The 21113-nt window shown below is 38.0% G+C and overlaps 1 protein-coding gene across 1 annotated transcript in view; it reads right to left on the bottom strand.

Moving 5' to 3' along the window:
* Nucleotides 1-735: 735 nt before the first annotated feature.
* LOC121739629 (ATP-binding cassette sub-family G member 4) overlaps nucleotides 736-21113 on the bottom strand; it is a 35114-nt gene continuing 14736 nt past the window's right edge. The window contains exons 2-12 of the mRNA XM_042132135.1: nucleotides 14067-14237; nucleotides 12527-12663; nucleotides 11910-12055; nucleotides 8006-8129; nucleotides 7140-7254; nucleotides 5462-5712; nucleotides 4440-4608; nucleotides 3446-3546; nucleotides 3004-3159; nucleotides 1708-1913; nucleotides 736-1007 (exon numbers count right to left, since the gene is read on the bottom strand). Of these exons, the coding sequence (XP_041988069.1) occupies nucleotides 866-1007; nucleotides 1708-1913; nucleotides 3004-3159; nucleotides 3446-3546; nucleotides 4440-4608; nucleotides 5462-5712; nucleotides 7140-7254; nucleotides 8006-8129; nucleotides 11910-12055; nucleotides 12527-12663; nucleotides 14067-14237 (1718 nt within the window). The 3' untranslated portion in view covers nucleotides 736-865. The remainder of the gene's footprint in view (nucleotides 1008-1707; nucleotides 1914-3003; nucleotides 3160-3445; nucleotides 3547-4439; nucleotides 4609-5461; nucleotides 5713-7139; nucleotides 7255-8005; nucleotides 8130-11909; nucleotides 12056-12526; nucleotides 12664-14066; nucleotides 14238-21113) is intronic.

Below are 21113 nucleotides of genomic sequence, written 5' to 3'. Positions count from 1 at the left end.
TGTGTTTTCAGTTGCTAGTAAAGTTAGACATACGTATATATAAATATATAACAATAAAAATACCGGTTTTAGAAATTTTGCATAATAATTATGAGGGATATGCCACACTTTTATCTAAGCGCGTAACCCCAACACGTAAAATTGAATCCTTTTATCTTTATAATTTTCTATCACAGAAGGCTCAACGACTGAACTATCCACTAAGGAATATATTTTAAGCACTAATATTTAAATAACTAACATCCAATTTGGTACAAAACTCACGTCAAATACTCCAACAATTTATTTTTAAAATCCTCCCACTAAAAAAAATATGTACGCACGTTCTTGGTCCACTAGTGTTTTTGTCGTTGTCTGTTATTAGATTTTTTTGATGTGCCATACGAAGACAACAGACCTTGTATAGTTATTCGCTGTATAAATATTTTTATTAGTAAAAGGTTTAACTTCTCACTCTAACTTTGCACCTATCTATCTATCAACAAAACTAATCCCTAGCTTTTGGTATCTTGGCAATCGCAGTAGCACCAACTGAGTTCTTAGTCAAAATGCATTGCAGTACAAGCTCGTCATGGCACTTGCGATGGTTTTTTTTTTAAATAAAATAAAGAGTCAAAGGAGCAAACGGGTCGCCTGAAGAGAAACAACTCCCGTCGCCCATGGACACTCGCAACATTAGAAGAGCTGCAGGTGCGTTGCCGGCCTTTTAAGAGGGAATACGCTCTTGGAGTTTTACTTTACGTCCGGAAATACTGCTGGTGAATCCCATACATTTTTGACATCTTACTTCACTATAGTAACTGGCAAATGCTGCTAATGCATTTTGACTACGGCCCGAAGTCAGCACGAACTATGCGAAGTGAAGTTATCGCACGGCGGTGATCTTCCACTTGAGGAGGAGGAAGGCGGCCGTCCGCAGCACCAGGAGAGTGACGGTCAGCGCCAGGATGTCCCACCAGAAGTTGTGGGGGGACATCGCGATGTCGGTCAGGAACGTGCGGGGGTACCTGTAGGACGATATTTTGTTAGTATCTGTTGCGAGGTGTCGAGATAATGTTAATCGTGCGGAAATCGCGAAGTTTTACTTCCTAACTACTCATTTTTTCCCGGCAGTTAAAATTTTGTCGCTAAATCCTGATTTTATAATTCTAATAATAATTGTTTTTTTTATTCACTGGACTTTCATTGTCTTATTTTGACTTGGACTTTTTTTTAAGAAATAAGGGGCAAACGAGCAAACGGGTCACCTGAAGCATCAGAAGAGCTGCATGTGCGTTGCCGGCCTTTTAAGAGGGAATAGGGTAATAGGGGAGGGTAGGGAAGGGAAGGGAATAGGAGAGGATAGGAAACGGAATAGGGTAGGGGATTGGGCCTCCGGTAAACTCACTCACTCGGCGAAACACAGCGCAAGCGCTGTTTCATGCCGGTTTTCTGTGAGAACGTGGTATTTATCCGGTCGAGCCGGCCCATTCGTGCCGAAGCATGACTCTCCCATGCTTCGGCACTTAAGTATATGGTAAATGTTACAAACATGAACTATGGCTCCAATATAATGTGCAAGTGCTTATGCATTGTGAGATAAAATTCATATTAGTACATAATTCAGTCGAGGGATGTCACCTTAACATTACCCAACCAAAATATATTTCCCATAATATTATAGCAATTTTCATATTTCCCTGATGGTTTAAAGTGCATATCACTCACCTATAATGGCAGTATTCATCATCATTACAGGCCAACATGGGCCTGTCCAGGCCGTAGATAGCCGCGATGTAGCCCTCCAGGCCGTACCGCAGGTAGGACACGTAGGAACCCCAGGCCAGGTACGGCGGCAGGTCGCGCAGAGTCACACCGAAGCCCGCGAACATCATCATGGGTACCGATAAAACGGGACCCACGAATGTGCCGTTCTGGAATATAAATGTTATAATGTTACCGAGATAAAAGCGTCGTTAAAGGTATTAGCTGGTATTTTGGCAAAAGGTTTCTTTTGCCAAAATACCAGTTTTTCATGGTAAGTACCTTTCATTTTACATATGAAGCGGGGATGGAATTTTTTTTCGCGTCCACCCCATCGTGTGGGGTGTCGTTGGATAGGTTTCTTAAAAATATTATGAGTATTCACTATTCATAGATCATTTTACGATTTAGGGATCTGTTTGTGAAATATTAAGTTTTAAAGTGTAAAAAATCGTTAGAGTCCAGTGTACTTAGTCCCTTCTACCAGGTAAACGGTTGCTTCTGGAAATGTGAATAAATTCACGGGAGTAGGAAATATGCTGAATTTAAAAGGAAAACTATCACGGCTAAGAAGACTTCATAAGTTATTGAGTAATAGTCGATCAACTAATAAAAATGTAAATTCGGAGAAGTACAACGTTCAAATTCCTTTTAAAGTAACTGAAATGATGTTGTTAGTAAGTGTAAAATACGTTTAAATAAATGTACATTCATTGACCATACAAAAAAACAAAACTAGCGGTACTACGGAACCCTATATTGCGCGTGGCCCGAGACTCACTTGGCCGGTTTTTTTAATACGATTTTCTGAAAAAGTTTTATGATATTCGAAAATATTGTGTAGGCAATGAAATGGCATATCCAGGCTCGATTATCAATAAGAACTATAGTTTCTGAGCTTGCCTAGCCTTCATTTTCAACTCTATTTTCTGTCAGATTGATTTAATTTTTCATTGAGAGTATGTCTTATGTACTATCAGAGAAGTTGATTCCTATGCAAATCGGGGACATAAGTAGTTTGGTCACGTTACGTCAAACCCAGCCGACAGATCACAATTAACATTGAATTGACATAAGTATTCGACCAAATAACGTTGGTCTGTCAACTGCCTAGGAATCAATTTCCTCGATGGTACTTACACATCTAGCGTCTAGATAATATTGCCTTTACATAAAAGCCATAACTATCTTGTATTTACGGGTGATTTTCTGGAACGTTTCCAAATGGGTAACAAAGGGTTTTTCAATAGCAATACTCACAACGACATCGAACACAGCACCAATCATCAGTCCGAAGCTCTGTGCGACAAGGACGGTGTAGAGCGAGATGGCGAAAAACATGGCGAAACGCGCCGCGTCTAGCGGCTGCGACGACATGAGATACACTATGACGCTGAATATTGCGCATGATACTATCTGGAATAGAAAAAAACATCGGTAAGGTAAATGAGATGGTGCATTAGCAATTCTTTAATACATGGACACCTCTTTAAATTTGCCTTGACTGTCCTGACTTGACTCTACAACGAGCAGAAACAGGTGCATAGAGCGCTACAAATAGCACGTTTGTAGCTTCTTACTTCGGGAATGTACTCTAATGCAAATGAGTCACAATAAGTGCATTTGGGTCGCAGTGACATCAGGGCTCTAAAGTCCTCCCGTCGGACAAAAAGAAACAAAAAAAAAATACAATGGTACATACCGATATGGGTAGATCGACTAGAGTGATCGATATATAGTAGGAGCCCAGCGAGTACCAGCGGTTAAAGTGTTCCTTCAGGAGTATTGACATCTCGGAGGGGACTGAAAACAACGGAAGTCAATTATTGTAAAAGTTTCAGCAGTGGACGCTTTATAATAGAGAAAATTCTCTTAAACAAAATTATAGTTTCTCAACGGAAAAGCTTAAGCTAGTTTGTATTTTTCTTTAAAAAGGGATAAACATCTTGTCTACTATTATCAAATCTAATTCTACTAATCCAGCTAATCTATCATTAGCTCTTATGAAAACCGCTGCGTAGTTACTGGACTCTGGGGCCAAAACTACTCAAGAATTTTCCTCCATAAATATATCCTTTTTATAAAGAAACTAGCGACCCGCCCCGGCGTCGCACGGGTATAAAATATATAGCCACTGAAAAAATGATTAAATTCGATAGCCTATGATGATCCTTCACGTGGTCTACTTCTTATCTGTGCCAAATAACATAAAAATTACTCCAGTAGTTCGCGAGATAAGCCCTTTCAAATAATTTCCCCCGTTTTTCCACATTCTCCTATTAGTCTTAGCGTGAGGGCTATCTAACACTGAAAGAATCATTAAAATCCGTTGCGTAGTTTAAAGGGAACAAAGGGACATGAGAGAAAAAAAAGCGACTTTGTTTTATAATATGTATAAATGAAAATACATTTAAAATTACTTATTTAAAATTATAGGTAATGTAGTAGGGTTTATAATAGTGCAATTGACTTAGACTAAGAATTTATGTCAGAAATTAAAAAAAAAACATTTTGTTGAAAAGAAGATACTTCGCCATTGACAGAAAATGTTAGAGTGGCGATCATTAAGGGAGGTAATAGGCTGATGATGATAATTATGAAAGCAAATACCGTTTGAAGTCAGTTTCTTAGTTAAAATGACGTTGGTGACTTACTGCAGGTGACTATAGTGAGCATCATATACGTTGGTGACTTACAGGTGAGTATAGTGAGCATCATGGGCGACATCATGTGGTGCATGAGTATGGCGAACAGCAAGTTGTAGTTCTCCAGCACTCGGGAGCCCTCGTTGCCGGCGTTGATGAACAGCGCGCCCAGCATTATGCCCACTACCACGTTCACCATCAGACGCAGGTGGGTCATCGTCTGGAAGATAAAGCAGGGTTTTGGTTTCTTTTCCGACTGTGACTAAGACTAAGATTAGACTGGTAGCAATTTATACTTAACTTCAAGTCAAGAAAAGTGTGACAAAAATTATAATTATTTTTGTCACACTTTGACACAATTAGTAACATAGAATATCATTGCTTTGACATGAATTAAATTATATGACATGATTTAAAATATGTCAAAATTTTATGTTTAAGACTGGCCATAGACTGACCACAAGTTGCTGTAGGTCGGTCCCGACGTGGTCCCGACTTTCAATTCCTGTCACACATGGCAAGGATCGTAATCGTATCAATTTCCTTTTTAAATATTTTTTAAATGCACTAAAGGAAATAATCTTAACCAATATGTCTTATTCAATTGATATTGATTAAGAAGTAACAAGTTTGTACGAACTTTGATTCCATAAACGAGAAACCAATTACTTGTTTATTGCATGTTAATTAAAGTCCAAGTTTAAAACAGCCGTAATAGGTGCTTGTAGTTAGGATGTACTATTGAATTAAACTAGTCATTACTAGATCATACATAGAGATTCTAAACTGCTAGTTGTTGAATCTTAAAAGACATATTTTTTTTATATTATTCTCTGAACATCAGCTAGCTTAATTACACATTTTAGTTAAACTTAATTTCCCTTTACATTACCTATTTCACCAATAAAAATGGCGATACGAGGCGCAGAATTTCATACTAACATTTTATATTAACTTTTGTACCTTAATCGTGGGAATCGCAGACACAATAGATTGTTATGCGACAGCCGGGTGTCGCTTGGGGATATTGATGGGTTAATCACCGCTATTTAACTAAAGTCTTGTAAACTTACCGGATCCCGCTTCGCTTTCATGAACCCTCGTTTGATGAGCACGGAGCGCTGGTTGGACTGCGACGTCTCCTCACTCCCGGAGCCGCCATCTTGGTCCTTCAGCGACGTCAGCGGGTACTGCTTTCTCAGTTCCTCCATCGTCGGTATCGTCTCCGGATCGTCGAACCATTCTAACGCTTTGCCGTTCTCGATCTTTGTCGTTAGAACCTCCATTTTGTCGTCGCCGTACTCCCCGCAGGCTAGCTCGATTACTGTCATAAAAGAGAGGAAATTTGTTAAAGATAACCCGCTATCTACATTATTTGTTAAGAAGCAAGATGTTCATATAATTAGGGTTAACATAACTACTATGACAGTCAACGCCATGCCTAGCTCGAAAAAAAATGATAGTTACTGAAATTGGAATCAAGAACTTGATAGTTATTGCTTAAAGTTACGGCTTAAAAGTTAGTTTTAAGAACTAAGTACAAAAATTGCTTAATCATTTTGAAGTCTACCATGCTATCTGTGACCATGCTATATACACGTGAGGTGGTTTCATGAAATACAAAAATGCAAGATCATTTTGATGTCTACGTAATCCTCGATGCTACAGATACATTACATAGATAGATCCAATTTATTACACGCGCATTATCAGAAATAAAGCAGTCGAGGTGTATCCTTAAGGTTGTTGGTTTTTGTTGCAATTTGAAGATTATCAGTAACTGAGCTCATATATGCATACTAATATTATAAATGCGAAAGTGTGTCTGTCTGTCTGTTACCTCTTCACGCCCAAACCGCTGGACCGATTTTGCTGAAATTTGGCATGAAGATACTTTGAGTCCCGGGAAAGGACATAGGATACTTTTTATCCCGGAAAAATGTACGGTACGCGATAAACGAGTTTTGGCGCAACGGAGTTGTGGACGTCATCTAGTTATTATTATGAAGTTTTATTGTTTCGCTTATTGAATGTCTTTCTAGTTTTAGCAAACACGTTGCAGCATAATTTGTGACTTAAAATATTATATTGAGAGTATTCTGTGCAGGGTAAGTAGAGCGTATCATTAAAGGTTTCTATAAATTCTTTGTCTAAATTCTAAAGCAAACAATTTGATTTTCTTGCTTATTGCTTGTCACTAGACATCCAAGGTCGTTGATAACAAAACAGAAGCATAAAATTTATTGGTTGATGATTTTGAACGACCAACCTTCCTTATAACTCAAACTATTTATTTAAGTTTTTTATATGCATTAAAGGATGGAAGGAAGGACAATGAGGCCAATCTGTAAGTTCGCCCATGATGCAAAGCCATGAAGAACAAACCAGTATTATGCACCTGTCTACAGTATGCACAATCGATGTCGATTAAGGAAAATTAAACTCGAATATTACGCTCCTCAATACGTTCGAACTCTGTATATTTTGTCCATCATGGACCAACGTGTGGAGACCGTATTATGTACACATATAATAAAGGCAAAAGATAACGATAAATAATAATAAGGAAAACACAGGAGGTGAGCCAAATTCTTTTCGTTTTCGCTTCGTTATAGAATCGCCGATGAAAATGTATGGAATTGACATAACCGTTCGTTAATAAGACGTTAACGTTCGACTCGTCTTATGTCAATTCCATACATTTTCAAACAAAAAGATTTTAGCTCACCCCCCTGGTTACAAAATACTTACTATAATCGGCAGGATTGTGGTAAATAGGGCACGGTATGCCCGCCTGTTCCAGATACGGAACAACATTCCTGGTAGTCCCTTGGTAGAGACAGCGGCCGGCAGATAACACGTACACCTGCGAAATTAAGTTACCTAAATTAGTTAAAAAACTCCATGTAAAACAAATAGTTTATAGTATGGATGACGACGCCTCCGTGGTTGAGTGTCTGAGCCTTTTGTGCCTGAATTCGACGTCAAGGGTTTGAGCTCCTTCCACGAAACCACATTAAATATGTTGTTTCCAAATTTGTTAAGATGGAGTTGGTAAAAAACACTTGGGCACATAACTAATTCTTACTTGCTGGCTTGGTCTTATGAACCGTCGACTAAGGGTCAATTCAGACCGCAATGGGACGCGTAGATTGCATTTCTAAATTTGTACTGAATTGACAGATTTCGTGAGCTTGAGTGTCTACACACACCATGCCGAAGTTACGCGGCCGAAGTTCCGCATGATTACGTCAGCAGTGTCAAACGCATACAATTTAACGCGACGTAATTTCGGCATGGTGTGTCATCGGTAATTTAAAATACATGCAGTCGTAATCATACGGAACTTCAGCCGCGTTTTTTCGGCCTGTTTAGACACTGAGACGTGTCGCAAATCTGTCAAATCCATACTTTAGAAATGCATCTATTCGTTGCGTTGCGGTCTGAATTGCCCCTTAAACCGGTACACGGATATATGAACAGTACTTTGAAGTAGAAGAATATAGATTAATTAGTCAAATAAAATGTTCTATTTCATATTTAATGCTATTATGTACTATCGCTATTTTACGTCACATCAAAACTACTGAGAAATGGAATTTTCAAAAATGGAATACCTGGTCAAACATGGCGAAGAGCGTGGCGGATGGCTGGTGGACAGTACAAAGGATGGTGCGACCCTGGTGCGCCAGGTTCCGGCACAGCTGCACCACCTGGGTGCACGAGGAGCTGTCTAGACCTCTGGAATGATAACATTGTGAAAGTTTAACAAACATTCGGTAGTTGGTGAGTCAATAAAAAAAAGCGTGCAGAACAATCGACGTGTGAATGGTTCTATCCAGATTGTATGCACCACTATTTATGCGTTAAGACGTATACTGCAAAAAACGTGCAGGAAACGTGCAGGATTATGCCTTAGTGAACTAAGCAATTCGTTGTAAATAAACTATATAAAAGTAGACGCCAAGTTCATTTCTGCGTACTTATAGTCATTTGAAACATAACAACGATTTTGTTTCGTTTTTTTTCCTTTTCTTAATGTGGCGGTACCCACAATTGGCCTAACATTCCTGCATCGCGCTATCGAAGTTTCGGAGAACGGCAAGATATATACAACGTCTGAAATGACGTCAGTGGGCTTCGGCCTGACCGAGCATGCTATCTCGCTCGGTCGGAAGATCTTCCTTTTCAGCCGCCACTACCAACGTTAAAATAAAATACAAGTTTATAGTACGGGAGCCCTAGAACATTTTTTTTGTGTTAAGCTATTTTTTGTGAGTACAAGCTAATTTTTTGTGAGTACATTTTGATAAGACGAAAAACGTTTTTATTTTCGAAAAATCTCGAAAGTGGTAGCTAACAGAGAAAGAAAGGATTTCATACTTTGACTTGATGGACTTAAAATATGGATTGTTTTATTTATAGACTTAAAATATGGATTGTTTTATTTATACCTACCAATATACAAAAAAACAGCTGGTTACGGTTCCGTTTTAGGGTTCTGTAATCAACAAAACTTGGTTGACTACTGTACCCTAAAACGGAACCCTAACCAGCTGATTTTTGTATATTGGTAGGTTAATAGTTATACACTTCTATTATTCCTTACAGTAGGATTTTTTAAAGCATAATAGGGGCACGACGGCGTACTCGTTACAAGTATTTTCAGAACTCTACATTACAGTCACAGGTAAGTTATGAGTTGATTATAGCAAACACCGAGTAAGTATGCTTTATAATTTTTTCCTATCAATATTTTATGAGAATCTTATAAAAGGTCTACCTTTTAAGGCAATCCTCTAGCATTGCTTTACTTAACAAGCATCCAAAATGCGTTTTAAAATGTGTTCTAACGACTAACTCTAACTATCTGTCGGTATATTAACTCTATCTCTGGCAAAATTCATAAATCATAAGTTACGACTTGACACTAAGGGTTGCTTCAGACCGCAATGCGACGCGTAGATGCATTTCTAAATTAGTATGGATTTGACAGATTCGCAAGACGTTTTACGCTGACGACATGTGTCAAATCCATACAAATTTAGGTCGCGCCGCGCCTCGCCTCGCCTCGTCGCGTTGTGGTCTGAATTGAGCCTTAATCACTGTTTTTAATTTATTTTATTGCTATCACTTTATGTTGTTGACGAGTAGTCCGTACTAAGCATATCAAAGTCCAAAGAACAGTAGGATTATAATTTATTATTGCAACATTCCATAACATAATGTGAATCACCATTCACAGTACAAAGTTTAAAAACACTGAACGGAAATGCAGCGACCTACGCGATGTTTCGCAACTATGTAAAATCCCAGAGCCCTTAGTCACAATAGAAATAAGGACCAGTAGTTCGACTGCAAAGAAACGGACAGGTTTCAATATCTGTCAAATTCGTCGGGTTTCACTAGGATTATGAACGGAATGTGCCTCGCGCTGGCTGATATAATTTATTTTTAAATATTTAAAATAAAGATTTCAAAATTGGATTCTGACAATTTTAATCACATGTGCCAAAACACAAACAACAATACGACCAAAGAGGAACACGTCCAGCGAATATGTCATAGTTTTAAATTCGTAGGTAACAAGTTAACAACCCTAGCGACGATTTTCGTCATAATACGTCAAATTTAAAAATTTCAACATCAGTTCTAAGTCGGCATACTCTATCATTCTGTCTACTCTGCCTTAGTATCTACTATCTAGATAGAATTTGACATCATACTTCATAATAAGGGTCAATTCAGACCGCAACGCGATTTGACAGATTTCAACATATAAATTAAGAAATGCATCTACGCGTCGCGTTGCGGTTTGAATCAACCCTAAGAATATAGAGGCAAAAGTCTGTTTGTTTGTTACCTTTTCACGCCTAAACCGCCAAAAGGATTTTGCTGGGTATGACGACACTTTTAGTCCTGACTCCCGGGAATGGACATAGGTATAGTATAATATATTATATATATATATTATATATATATATAATATATTTTTATCCCGAAAAAATATTTGCAGGTGTCATCTAGTGCTTTATAATATTACTATATGTTGCCCGCGAATTTTGACGCAACGGAGTTGTCCTATGTCCTTTACTTCAAAGTATCTATGTACCTTTATGAAAAATCAGTTCAGTGATTTAGGCGTGAAGAGGTAACAGACAGACAGACAGATACACAGTTTCGCATTTATAATAATGAGACGTATGAATGGAAATCCATACTTCCATCGATAGTTATTACTTATTATTAACTATTCATAGATACTGTACAATATAAATAATACACAGTAATATTATATCTTCGGTTTCAGTACAGCATCCATAAACAGTACTCATCTTCCTGAACATGGCGTACACACACATAAACAGTAAACACGTCTTGTATAATATTATTTGTATATTTATATTGCGGTTACAATTTTCCACACTTTTGAGAAGTGCCATAAAAATATTTAACAGAAAACTATAAAATTTGAAGCACTAAAGGTGATCGCACCTTTATCAACACAATGTGCGATCAGCTTTAAATGATTATAACGATGATAATAACAATTACTAGGGAACAAATAAATATTTATTTATCGTGATCTCCGCCTCGTTGCCCCTAGGTGTTAATAACATGCTGTTTATTCGAAATGATTATTCTGCGAATTATAACTATAATAAAATTGCAACTTTAAATGCCAACTAAATAAATCCATTTAAGATAATATCTTAGATGATAAAATGTTGAATTTTTATGTTTTAATGGTAAGGTTCGTTGTAAGCAATTCTAAAATTAAATACTTAGTTATGAAAATAATTTTTGTCCATTACTTAAAACATAATATTTACGTACCGTACAGAATACCTCATAATATTTTTGTTTATACAATTGAATGTGCCTGCTTGTGCATATACGCCTGAGCCCTGTGCATTTGTATGAAAATGTTAATTGCTATATTATAATATTATACTGTTATAATATAACAGCTGTGGTATCCATACTAATATTATAAATGCGAAAGTGTGTCTGTCTGTCTGTTACCTCTTCACGCCCAAACTGCTGAACCGATTTTGCTGAAATTTGGTATGGAAACACTTTGGGTTCCGGGATAACTTTTTTTTAAAATAATAATATCTTCACACCACGTCAGTCTGGCCCCATGCTAAGTACCTGAGGGACTTGTGTTACGGGTACCAGACAACGGAAATATATTTAACACTTTTATACTACATTTAAGATTTTTATTATATGATACACATATTTAATACACATCCATGACCCAGGAACTTTGAAAACTTTATGTTCAGTCGGCGCGATTTGAACCCGCGACTCCCGGCTTGAGCTACCAGCAGCCCACCAACTGAGCCACAGAGGTCGTCAACTTTTGGCGCAACCGAGTTGCGGGCGTCATCTAGTTTGGTAATAAGTTAGGCTTTAATGAGACACGACAAAGACAGACATACTTACAAGACGGACACAGACATAGCCTATCCTAAGTCGTGTCTCAAACAAGCGCCCATTCAGTGGCGTACTCACGTGGTGGGCTCGTCGAGGAACATGATGAGGGGATTGTTGATCAGCTCCAAGGCTATAGAGAGCCTCTTCCTCTGGCCGCCGGAGAGCTGTGCCGCGCGCGTGTTCATGTGCTCGTACAGACCGAGGTTCGTCAGGATTTCTTCTATCTAGAATGAGGGTGAAGGCATGTTAGAAAGAGACAGCTGTAGAGAATTCGGAGGATAGATAAAGAATGTTGAAAAGAGACAGTTATAGAGTGAAGGTAACAAGACGTAAGCTTACCTTGTCACGACAGCAGCTAGTCGAGAGTCAAAATTGCTTCGTCTATTTTAGATATGATGATGATTTGTCAGGAAGCAAGGCCTATCCTTCTGCTAAAGTCAGATCACATCAAAACGGGATAGTAACTCTATAATCATGTGCATAAAACGTAGAGATGCATAGAGATCGGTATGTTCGGTGTGACTGACTCTTACAATCTACAGACGTGAATCACACTTTAGAGCAATATTAATATTAGCAAATACTTTATAAATGATAGTTTAACCAATATTCAGCCTCTACACACTTCACAGTCCCTTTTAACCTTAGCCAGAAGTTGGCTTAGCCTATAGGTCCAGGAATAATTTTTCACCTACCCTCTCTTCCTTCTCGTATTTGTTCATTGATGTGGGTAGTTTGAGGTCGGCAGCCAAACTCATGTTCTCGCTGACAGTCAATAGACCCTGCAGTCTATCATCCTGCTGGATGTAACACGACATCTTCTTAAATCTCTCTGAAAATATAAAGGTAACATGTGGTTTGCACTCCAAAAAGAAGCTAGTGGACATGAGCAGAAAAGCGGCTAGTTTTAAAGTGGAACTGCAGGGCTTTTTTTTTTCCCGACATTTTCCGTTCGATACGGATTCGGAAACTTTACCGTGCGGTCATTGGTCAATTCCTGGCGTGTGCGCGTTTATGGGATGTCGTGCGATGAAGTCTCCGAACCCGAGTCGAATTGCGCATTGTGAATCAGGGCCCAGCCTGCCTAGCATACGCCAACGAGATATCTCACTCTCGATTAAAAACTACTCGTCTCATAATGTCAAAACCTCGACATTATCTCGACAAACCTCTATAAAAATGTGTTATTTCGATGATAGATGTACGCGAGAAATAACGTTTGTCATGCTAGGGTCAATAGAGATGAAGAGACAAACCATCAGACATCGAGAAAACATGTAGAATGAGATATCTCGTTGGCGTATGCTAGGCAGGCTGGTCAGGGCACGTCACCCGAAGCGGGCGCCGGTCGATATATGTCACGGAGTGGCATATATCGACCGGTCGGCGAAATAGGGGCAGAGCGTGGGCAGAGCCAAGAAAAGGTGGCGCGACGAACTAAACGCTGTAGAGTGAGATAAATAGTGGTCAAACAAAGTGAAGGATAGAGACGTGTGGAAGGAAAGAGGGGAGACCTTTGCCCAGCACCACTATTATTATTAATAATAATAATGATGATTTACATTTTATTGATTTTAATTAGCAATTAATGTTAATATGCTTATCACGGATCAAGGATGTTTAGAATTAATGTCAAGTATGTTATAAAGTTTTTGCGCTACCAGATCGGTTAGAAATTTTACATCTTGAGAAAATCCATAAATAATCTCTTTACAATTTATACTTCGTTAGTCTACAATATTATAAACCTATAACTTTGGCAATAAAATATGTAAAGGATATTCATGGCGTTCTCAAGTAGGTACTAAAATGTGTAGCACTATACTGTACTCGGTGAAACATGTCGGAAGCGATCATTGACTCCCTGTCAAAAACTTGTCATTTTCTATATAAACCGCGATTGACAATGAATTGTCAGATGTTGTAAATCGCTCCTTTGTATAGAAAATGACAAGTTTTTGTCAGGGAGTCAATGACCGCTACCGCCATGATTCGCCGAGTACAGTATAATAACATCAGGTAATAAAATTACAGTCGACTATAAACGCAGTAATAAAACTATACGCGTATAGCTCCCAAAGTATACTGTTGAATTATTGTAAAGTACAGATACTGTAATAATAATTATTATTCTGAATTATAATAATTATTGTTCTTCGAAAGTAATCAAGGTTGTAAGAAGCACCATGGCACCGTATACCATGATGCTTTACATCTTCAAGAACTCCTACTCACTCATGACTCTCCCCCGTCCGTTGATGAAGATGGCTCCACCGACGCCGGTGTTCCGGTAGCCGGACAGGACGTCCAGCAGCGTAGACTTGCCGGCGCCGGACGGACCCATGATGGCGATCAGCTGCTTCGGCCGGAACCGACCATTCACGCTATGGAGGATCTGCTTTGAACCTGAAAAATGGGTTTAGGTTAGTAATGATAAGAAAACAAAATATTATGTTTCATTGCTGTACTTGATAGATCATAACAAAACTTTAATTTAATGAAAAGTATGCACTCTGCAATATATTCAAACATTTATGGCGACGCCTTGATAATTTGGCTGTAGCGATATCGATTTTTCTCAGCAATGACTGAAGCTAAGAAATTAAAGTTCATTGTCAGTATTATCATGTCATACATAGGTGTTTGAATTACCCATAGCATAACATGATTGGCCAACTTTTATAACACAGGATTTACTTTACACGTGGGAGAGCCATGCTTCGGCACGAATGGGCCGGCTCGACCGGATAAATACCACGTTCTCACAGAAAACCGGCGTGAAACAGCGCTCGCGCTGTGTTTCGCCGAGTGAATGAGTTTACCGGAGGCCCAATCCCCTACCCTATTCCCTTTCCTACCCTCTCCTATCCCTTCCCTTCCCTACCCTCCCCTATTACCCTATTCCCTCTTAAAAGGCCGGCAACGCACATGCAGCTCTTCTGATGCTGCGAGTGTCCATGGGCGACGGAAGTTGCTTTCCATCAGGTGACCCGTTTGCTCGTTTACCCCCTTATTTCATAAAAAAAAAACACAGAATAATCAATCAAAAAGACTTCTGTAAAAAAACGGATTCTAATTTTGCCAACAGAGGAGAGTGATTTAAGTTTACAAACTTTGTACATAGATTGGTTCAAGCATACACTTTAATTTGCCCATAGCTTATTATGAAATATATTTATGGTTTTGAAATTACGCGACAAAAACCATTTTGTCGCTTACGCCCTTTCCATTTCTTGCTGTTCCATTTCTTGTTTTGAAAACAAGCAATCTAAAACATATTATAATCCAACACGGTTTTTTACTTTAACGTGGCGTCACCTTAATGAAGAGTAATGTAGAGTCGAATTCACTTGCAAAATACTACAAAAAAAAACTTCAAGATAGAGAGGACGACGGCGTAGCGCTTTCTGAGGACACAGTTTAATTAGAGAAAGAGGATAAGAGAAATTGTCGGTACTCGAGTACGAGTATTTACGTGACATAATAATTATTATTATTTTAAGGAAAATAGTCGATAATTTGCCCTATAGTGATATGTGGAGCAACTTTTTGAGAGGCAAACATAATTAATACTTAATTTAATTAAGCTAATTAAACGCATGTGGCGATTACCGCACTTTTTTGTAAGTGAAACCTCCCAATGTATTTTGCTTTTAATCGACTTTACAAAAGATTTTAAATTCCGCATATTTTCAACGTAAAGAACACTAAAACCTATAGACTAGTCGCATTACATATGGGTCAATTCAGACCACAACGCGACGCGTAGACAGATGCATTTGTACTGAATAGATTTGCATGAGACGTCTTGCAAATCTGTCAAATCCTTACTTTAGAAATCGACCTACGCGTCGCGTTGCGGTGTGAATTGACCCATATGATCAAAAAGACTTCGTAAATTATCTTATCTGTGATACCGACACTTATTTAATTCTGCCTAATTATTGGCAAACCTTCTGGTAAACATCACCTTGTAACACGATTAGATCAGTATCCGCGACCCGCTGCCCTCTCGCGGGGTGGATTTCCTCAATGGCGGCGATAACCTTTTCGCGCGTCACCGCTCTTATCTGTTTGTCAGTAGGGCTAATTATATCGCGAGTTAATTCCAATACACGACGAACTTACGAATTGTTATTATGTATACTTCGTTTTCTGAAGTGCTAAAACATGCATGGCTATAACTAGGCTCAACGCAAAGTCGTTCGCGCAGAAAGTCACTGCTAATAGTGCTTAGACATTTTTCGGAAAGGCAACTATCCTGTGAAAAATCCCAGGCTTAAGGCTGCAGTCTTGCAAAATTTATACGTGGGAGAGCCATGCTTCGGCACGAATGGGCCGGCTCGACCGGAGAAATACCACGTTCTCACAAAAAACCGGCGTGAAACAGCGCTTGCGCTGTGTTTCGCCGAGTGAGTGAGTTTACCGGAGGCCCAATCCCCTATTCCCTACCCTACCCTATTCCCTTCCCTTCCCATCCCTACCCTTCCCTATTCCCTCTTAAAAGGCCGGCAACGCACCTGCAGCTCTTCTGATGCTGCGAGTGTCCATGGGCGACTGAAGTTGCTTTCCATCAGGTGACCCGTTTGCTCGTTTGCCCCCTTATCTCATAAAAAAAAAAATCACTCGCTGCGAATTATTTGCGCATTTTTGTATATATTTTATTGGACAAACTAACACTAACTAATGAAATAACACTAAATATTATTATTGCGTATAATATAAGTAAGTTTTAAGTTCATAAATGTGGATAATGTTAGGTAAATCAAGCGTTAAAACAGCTCTTCGTCCCCAATGTCTTCGTGCTCAATTAAAATTTGCAAGACTGCAGCCTGAAACCAACTTTAACCAGCTGTTTTTTTGTATATTGATAGGTTAATAGTTAAATAATTTAAGAGTAACATTGTCCTACTAATAGAACAATCCGTATCTTAGAACCATTAAATCAAAATATAGATACAATTTTTTAAAATGTAATTTCAATAATATGTTATTTCAATAATAATTAATAAAAAGCCGGATAGTCGGCGCTTTTTGCCGACTATTCGCTGACTAGTCGCCGAATAGGAAAGTGGCCGGATAGTCGGCTTTACCGAATAGTCGATACATCTCTAATTATTAACCTTTTGATGTGTTACCGTTTTTAACAGCTTCGAATAATTTAATTACTTGATGGCTCTATGACGCAGACGTACTTTTGACGACTCAAAATACGAGGAAGATTTGAAGATTACGAAAACAGCTGCTTTTATGAGGCGTCAAAGGTCAAAGTCAAGATATGGTAAAAAACCTCATAAAAAACTCACAAATAGCAGGTGTCATCTGTGTGTACTGTGTACGTCACTACCACATCGAAGACGAGTCACGAGAATTAATTATGCTGTATAGTAATACAGCAGCATATACTATGTATAGTAATACGGTAGCGACAAGCGCCATTAGCAACTAATCCTAGCACGCAATATTATACCTAGCGGAATAGAGCAACAATCTCGAGCTGTCAACTGAAGCCGAAATTCGTTTACCCTGTGTGTAAAAATATGTGTACGTATACACTTACACAAGCATGATTGAAAATTATCCTAAGATCCGACCGTAAAATTCTGCATGAATCATTTTTTTCGATCAAATATATTTTAAAATAATCTTTAGATCGTATAGAATGGATTAATGTTGGGTTGTCTCTTTTTACCATGCTGTGTTACTGATAGTGACATCTCGCTTGCTCAGGTCTTTGTTTCTCTATTCCGCTAGGTGTATTAAGTTAATGCCACAGAATATAATATATTAGTAGTACCAATTTATGCGCAATATACATTATACAGCACAGTATAAATATACAGTTTATCTTCAACCTGGCATGTACAAAGTCGGTCCTGCTCCTGATCTCTCACCAGTCGTGTCGGTCTTCCGTCCCACTGGGTTATGAGAGTACATATAGGAATAGAGAGTGCTCTTATGTACTGCTCACACACTTGGGCACTATAAAATTATTCCTACGTAACTGGCATGAAATTTCAATAAAACCGGCCACCGTCACCTAAACCGGTGTGGGAATTCTTCCTCCTAGAACCCAAGTTCAATTGCGCCATAGATTTAAAGTTACGTATAGATTATAATATAACTAAAAGTGTAAATTTCCCCGACGTTATTTTTAATCATCAAGATTTTTTGAGTTTTGAACAATTTAATCCCGTTCGACGTTTTTTAGACTACATTGTAGAACTTTCATTTTATCGAGATTGCTTAGAAATTATAAAAAAAGTCAATTAAGTATTATATTCTTTAGTACAAACTATAAATATTTAATAAGTATAAGCAATCTACTTGTCAGTGCTCTACAACATAATATCGTTTAGCCTTCTTAATTTTTGCCACTGCATCCGTAGATATTTTTCCTGAACTGCATAATCAATAATGATTAATCATACAATATATGAATTATTTATAACAAACATTATAATATATTTTAAATAACACAGGAAGTGCCATAACGTAATGTGAAGCAAGAAGTTCATATGTAAATATTTTCATACTCCACAAAAACAAAAATATTATTTTATGTTCCATACGCGATAATTAATTTATTATGATTAAAAATACATCTAGTAGGTTTTCAAGTGCCTCTGGGGCGAGTAATCCGAGGAGGGGACCACCATGGCAGACGACCAGTGGTGTTCCTAACGGCTATATTTTCGTAACACGCTATATGGAATATGCTACATTTTTCAAGCGCGCTAGTTTTGACGCTACGTTATAACGAATGAAATCCCGATTCTTTCAAGCGCACTTGCTTTGACGCTACGTTATAACGAATTTCAAACGCGCTAGTTTTGACGCTACGTTATAAGTTATAACGTCGTTATAACTTATAACGAATTTCAAGCGCGCTAGTTTTCACGCTACGTTCTAACGAATTTCAAGCGCGCTAGTTTTGACGCTACATTCTAACGAATTTCAAGCGCGCTAGTTTTGACGCTACGTTATATGGAATGCAATCTCGATTATTTCAAGCGCGCTAGTTTTGACGCTACGTTCTAACGAATTTCAAGCGCGCTAGTTTTGACGCTACCTACGTTCTAACGAGTTTCGAGCGCGCTAATTTTGACGCTACGCTATATCGAATGAAATCTCGATTCTGGACGCGTTGTAAAGTTACCGACGTTATTGAAATTCTTTCTTTATGTTATATCAAAAAATAATATGATGATGCGTAGCGTCTACAATAATTATAACGCGGTGGGTGAGTTAATAATATAATATAACGTGTTTGTTACATATTTAGAATAATATAATCGTTAATTTAATAATGCATTATTTGGTTAATTATATATTATGTTGCAAATATTAATTTTGTATTGATATTATATTTGAACAAACATGATTAGTAAAATTATAGGCGTATTTCAAAGTTCATTATATTATAATATGTACCATGTACATAAATTGGTTTAGGTTTATGTTAGGGTTAGGTAGTATATATTATACAATTTTATTATTTAAAAAGGTTTTAAATGTTTTTTTTTTTCTTTTTTTGTACTACATAATATGTATGTACATATTTTTACTTACATCTTTTTTTGCAATGTCAGTTTTTGTTACATTTTATTTACATTTAAAAATATTATTTGCGCCACTTCTGTCGACGACAAACGATTTCTTCTGTCACTACTCACTAGTAACGTATCCAGATTTAGAAAAAATACGTTCACATGGAAGTCATGATTATAATATTATAATAATTTACCCATAATAATTTACTTATCTCGCAATGCAACACTGCAAATGCAATGACAGCCGAATTCACCCGATTTGACAACGAAACGACACGACAACGATCGAACGAAACCGCGCGCGATCGGCAGCGCGGGCGGCGCCGCGCTAGGTCAGTGACCGCGCGGTACGTTATAACGTAGCGTCTTACGCATAGATTTATAGCGCGCGCTATTCGTTGCGAAGAACTAGCGCGCTATTTTTATCGGCTATACGTTATATTAACCACCATTACAGACGACCGCAGCAGGCGTAGCAAACGAGCAAACAAGTCACCTGATGGTAAGCAACTGCCGTCGCCCATGGACACTCGCAACATCAGAAGAGCTGCAGGTGCGTTGCCGGCCTTTTAAGAGGGAATACGCTCTTTTCTTGAAGGTTTGCAGGTCGTTTAGGTCCGGAAATACTGCTGGTGACAGTTCGTTCCAGAGTTTTACAGTGCGCGGCAGAAAGTTATGCGAAAAACGCACTGTGGAAGTATTCATGTTTTCCCAAAAATCTCATGCTCCTCTCAATATTGCAATTCTTCTCTTACTTTTCTATATAAGTTACTGTATATTAATTTCAGTTAATTTTATGACAGGAATGATCTAAGTTAGTAAACTACATAACAATTAAAGTTTTCCAAAAAATCTCCAAAATTTTAAATTCCAATATTGCAATTCTTCTCTAACTTTTCTATAAGTTATAGGTACATACATTAATTTTATAACAGGAATGGAATGACCTAAGTTAGTATCAAATAGTATTTTGTAATTGACCCACTTACGAGCAACAATGGTTATCACTTGCGCAACTCGATAAAGCTGAATATTTACATTTTTGTATAATTTGTCTAAGTTATAAATGCGAATATAACACATAATATTTGTGTCGTGAAATATCATAACCAAAACCATAACTATACAGGGTGTGACAAAACAAAGTGATAATACTTTAGGGTGTGAATGAGTCCCCTTATATTATAGTTCACTGGGAAAGTAGCAGCGCTACTACTAGACACATTCTAGACGCTGGAGCGCTTGCTTTTACAAATCCAAAAAAAAGTTTGCTCTGTCAGCTCTGGTGAACTCTGTACACTTAGAAGCACTTGGTTTATAGAAACACCTTTGGTAACGACCGTGATTTCGGCCCTAGGCCCTTATAATAATTGAAGACGTGAGTTGAAGAACACGATAACTAACATTTTGTATTGTACGGACAATGTGCGAAAATGCGAGTTTCTTACGCCTGTTTTTCTCGGCGGGGTAGTTCCCAAACCGGTGGTAGGCAACGTAGTTTCTTCGTTCGACTTTCAAAAAGTGTATCATGATACCTATTTTGAATAAAAAGATATTTTATTTATTTTATTTTATTTTAATGGACATTACTAATTTTTTCCCTTATAATTTGAACAAACCTTGTAATAACTTATCTACTTTATCACCTGAAATGCACTTTCTCTTACTTTAAAATAACTTTGTCTTTTTTTTGTTTATAAAATAAGGGGGCAAACGGGTCACCTGATGG

Source organism: Aricia agestis, chromosome 2 (genome assembly GCF_905147365.1).
Source record: "Aricia agestis chromosome 2, ilAriAges1.1, whole genome shotgun sequence".
Lineage (NCBI taxonomy): Eukaryota > Metazoa > Arthropoda > Insecta > Lepidoptera > Lycaenidae > Aricia > Aricia agestis.
The sequence above is the reverse complement of the archived record's forward strand: the minus strand, read 5'-3'. Positions and strand labels throughout refer to the sequence as shown.